Source organism: Lingula anatina, chromosome 2 (assembly GCF_051362555.1).
Source record: "Lingula anatina isolate TDL-2025a chromosome 2, LinAna3.0, whole genome shotgun sequence".
Lineage (NCBI taxonomy): Eukaryota > Metazoa > Brachiopoda > Lingulata > Lingulida > Lingulidae > Lingula > Lingula anatina.
The window spans coordinates 17,192,720-17,197,044 of record NC_141768.1 but is presented as its reverse complement, the minus strand read 5'-3'; the positions used below and the strand labels follow the sequence as shown (position 1 = coordinate 17,197,044).

Below are 4,325 nucleotides of genomic sequence, written 5' to 3'. Positions count from 1 at the left end.
GCGATTCTCAACAGACTGGCCTGATGGTCGATTAGTACTAGAAAAAGACCACGAAAAGTCGTTTTTTGATTGGGACAAAAAAGCATATCAACAATATTTTAAAGCTGACGGAACTACATTAGCAAATATAGGGATTATGGATGATGATGGAAATATTAGCTCATTAAACTGTACGTATGAACGGCCCTCATGTGCCGTATGTGGTCTATAGGAAAAAAATCATAGATAAAATATCCATACCAAGCTTTTTATGGTAATCGTCTTTATTTCTCTGTCATAAATTGTCCTACTTAGCAGTAAATGCCACGTTTTACGGCCGTTTGGTTTATAATTCACGTTTTAGAATACCATAAGGTTTTATTACAGGTGTCTGGATTGAACATGTAGCAAATAGTCTTGATCGGAAATTACGTTTTAGTCCGAGACGGTTTACATTTAACGCTACGTCTAGTAATAAGGATGCTAAATATGCTATTATTATGGGTTTTTTGTTGGTGTTTATTTAAGATAATCACGTTTATGCATATTGAAAAATGATGAATGTCATATATCCGCTGTTTTGTGCCTCAAAGCTTGACAATTTGCTGAGCGTTTTTAGTACATGTAAGTCTATGATCATCGTATTATTTTACCCCTGTAGTTAGCAATCAACTCGTGACTGTCACCATATACTGGTATCATTTTACCAACAATAACCAGACAGTTTTTCCATTCATGAAATGACAGACAGTCAGAAGTAATGGTTACATTAATACCCAGTTTGTTTAAACCACCAGTAGCCGTCTCTTTTCTTTTTTCTCAATCAGTGCACATCGAACTACCCTCGATCTTCCACGCTCTTTTCCCCACCTCCTTGTGTATTACGTGACCATTTCTAAAGCTCCGCATTTGAAACAAGCCAGGACACAATATACTGCGTCCTAGGAACAAGGCAAAGTGACATTATCGGATTGAAAAAGACATCCACGAAACGATGTCAATGACGATTCTAAGAGCTTTTTAGCTCTTGCTTGTAATTACCTCTTGTTTGCATCTGAAGTGATAGAGCCCCCCCCCCCCCCCCCCCCCACAAGGCCGTTTTTTTAGTCAAAATGGCAATTTCAATTTTTTAACGAGAAATACATTTAGATGAAGGATTAAAGTAATGGAAACACGTTGCCTGTGGTATTATTAATGCCTAATTAATCATACAAAGGTTGACAAACAGTGAAATAATGGTCCACAGTATAATCAACTTGTTCGTCTTAATTCATCATTGTCATCCTCATACCTAATTAACATTGATATTCTTATAGGTGTGTCATTCTTGTGCCGAGAGCAATTTAATTATGAGAAAAAAAAAAAACTGGAAACCAAATTTATAATTGGCGCACGTTTCGTACGAGTATCCCTTTTACAGTATTACATGTACCGTACGTGAGTGATAGTCTTTTAAAAGGAAAAAAACTGAAGTATACATACTTTTACTACCAGTAAACAAATTACTCCTTCCATTAATTCGACAGTCTCGTCTTTCGAGTACGTTTAAATACTGTACCATTTCACGTTATTTGTATTGCTATTTTTAAGTTAGATTATTTTATTAGGAAACAAAACCACTGCCATTTACGAAAGAAATAGACGCTTATGATTTATGACTTCGAAACAGTCATTAATTTCTCTGCTTTTCGCGGCCAATATACGTATACAACATATCAAGTCTTTTGATGTTGCGGTTCATCTTCATCTTAAGAATTGTTCGGTAATGACGAGCGGTTTGGACGTGTAATAACTTTAAAGCAATAACTACGGATCTTTATCAAAAGAACGTATCCCTAACTTGAATTGAGTTATTTGTTAGAAGCGTCATTTAGCTCTAAGTTAATGTGTATTTGCGATTAAGAATTAATCCCCCTCTTCGAGTTTTTGTTGTACTTGATAATAACACTTGATGCGCGTCAGCGTTGCTACTTTGTGCTAACAGTGAAATCGTTTTGTCAAGTGGAATGTCACCAAATGATAACAACAAAAGAAGATAATTAAAGTTTTATTGCCATCCCCTAACTTACTTAAGACAAGCTTAGAGTGGAAACAGATACAGGTTTGGTCGATTGATCGAGTTAGCCGTTACGTTCTGTAGCGAAATTTAGACTGGCTAATTTAGAACGAGCCATCACAAAGTAAGCTGATCACGAGTCTGATGCTCTGATAAAAGGAGCTCAGTTTTTACATATCGCCGTCAGGTGCTTAGTTAAACGCCGACTGCGCGTTCTCTCCACTTCACACTGTGTCGCGGCCATGGCGTACACGGAGAGTAGGCAGCGTTTAGTCGTGCTTGGCTCGGGCAGAGTCGGAAAGACCTCCATAGTAACGCGCTTTCTCAAGGAGTCGTTCTCAGAGCAGTATAAAGAGACTATAGAGGACCTGCACTGCAAGGAATATATCATCGGATCGACGAGAATCAAAGTGGACATTCTGGACACGGCTGGATCGTGGTCATTTCCAGCCATGAGACGCTTGTCCATCTCTACAGCGGACGCCTTTCTCCTTGTTTACGCTTATGACAACAGTGACTCGTTTGAAGAGATAAAACACATCTGGGAACAAATTAAAGAACAAAGAGAAAACTACCAAGATATTCCTATCTGTATATCAGGAAATAAAAGCGATATCACAGAGAACGATAGGGAGATTGAGGAGGAGACTGTGCGAAACTGGGTGGAAAGTGAGGGATTACAAACCTTTCACATCCAAGTGTCAGCAAAAGAAAACATAGGGATTCTAGATATCTTCCAAATGCTCGTTGGTCAAGCGAAACTTCCTGAAGCTCAGCATTTGGACAAGTTATTAAAAATAAGACGAGCGAGCATGCAGTCCCTGCCCCCTGCTCACGATGATCATGTAGAGTTGATGGAGACCACCAAACCAAGCGGACGCCGAAAATTTAGCCTAGGAGTTTTGGCATTCGAAATGCCCCGCAGAGAAAAACGAAGCCATAGCGTGTTTGCACTCCCCAATTTTAAAAAAGAGACAACTGTCCCTGGCAGTGCCACATGCAACACGGAAGGACAGCCTATAAGGACTAAAATTAAGATTCCAAAAGGAGCGTCGAAAAAAGACTGCATCATTTCATAATTACAGGAAATTAAAAGGCATTTATTTAACATGGACAGAGAAAACAATGACTGTTATCTTGCTTATCGATTGCAGTGATTATTGCGGGATATTCATAAAGTGAAAATTACTCATTCTGTGTTTGTGCAAATACATACACTAACATGTGAACTACACGTTCATCTTCAGTAACATAAGGTCACTTTAGTGCATTCTTAGCTATTTTCTTAAATACAGCTTGAAGAATAATTATGTATTAATTGTCTTTTTTTTTTCAAAATTATCAAATACTACTTCCAGGTATGTTTGTTGAGGAAAGTCCTTTAGACGGATATGTTAAGTCGATTGTAGTTTCGGTCCTGATATATGAATGTACACTTAGCCTTGGTCTTTTTGCTCTTATCACCTTATGCTATATTTTTCTTCACTGTAAATTCTTTCAGTACTGTGTCAGGTCAGACAGCAATGCTTTGCATGGAACTACCTGTAAATTAGTAATGAGAGATTTCGTCAACGGACGTATATGTGATTCAAAGATATGAATCTAGCAGGTATGAAATGCTGAAGATAGCAGCGTATACTGTTTCCCCAGGTCTTTAGGATAGATTTAATTACAATGTCTGGTGGTAATTGGTTACCCAAGTGCTGGAGGTGTAACGATATATCTTGCAGATAAGAACTGAGGGAGCAAAGGAAGTATGGAAATTCATGTATATATGTTTAATACATGGCTGTAGGGAGCTTCTTTTCACAGGTCAAGTAGTTGCAATTTCGTAATGCATTCCACCCCCCTCCCCACAGCCCGTTTTATCAAAGATTACAGTTCAATAGACCGCAAAATAGATAACTATCTAACTACATGTAACTAACTAACTAATTAACTAACTTTAGAAATAAATAATTATTCAAGAGGCCACAAGTAAATAAATAAATAAATTAATTAATTGATTAATGCACAGAATCACACCATCAGATTGGACTGACTGCTTACGTCACCACATGACAGGTTGTCAAGAATTGATGTCTTACTGTCTTCATGTGATATCGTAATTAGACAGATTTCCACCTTCTTTCCCTGAAGCTCTCTCGTTTCCGAAACGTTTATTTAAGGGATTATTTCTCTTTGCGCGTCTTAATGATGTATTGTACTGGCATATATTATAGCTTGCTATGCTCCGGTACTAGTATACGACTTTATATTTTTACGTGTCGGGAATAAACATGTCGATTCA

The 4,325-nt window shown here is 37.8% G+C and overlaps 1 protein-coding gene across 1 annotated transcript; it reads left to right on the top strand.

Moving 5' to 3' along the window:
• The first annotated feature begins 2,103 nt into the window (after positions 1-2,103).
• Positions 2,104-4,325, top strand: LOC106155839 (GTPase KRas). Its single transcript, XM_013530854.3, has one exon. It carries the CDS (start codon positions 2,278-2,280, stop codon positions 3,112-3,114), a length of 837 nt encoding a protein of 278 aa, XP_013386308.2. The 5' UTR covers positions 2,104-2,277; the 3' UTR covers positions 3,115-4,325.

Bases quoted from the DNA above. Each gene is read 5' to 3' on its own strand.
- LOC106155839 (XM_013530854.3), top strand. From the start codon at position 2,278: ATGGCGTACACGGAGAGTAGGCAGCGTTTAGTCGTGCTTGGCTCGGGC.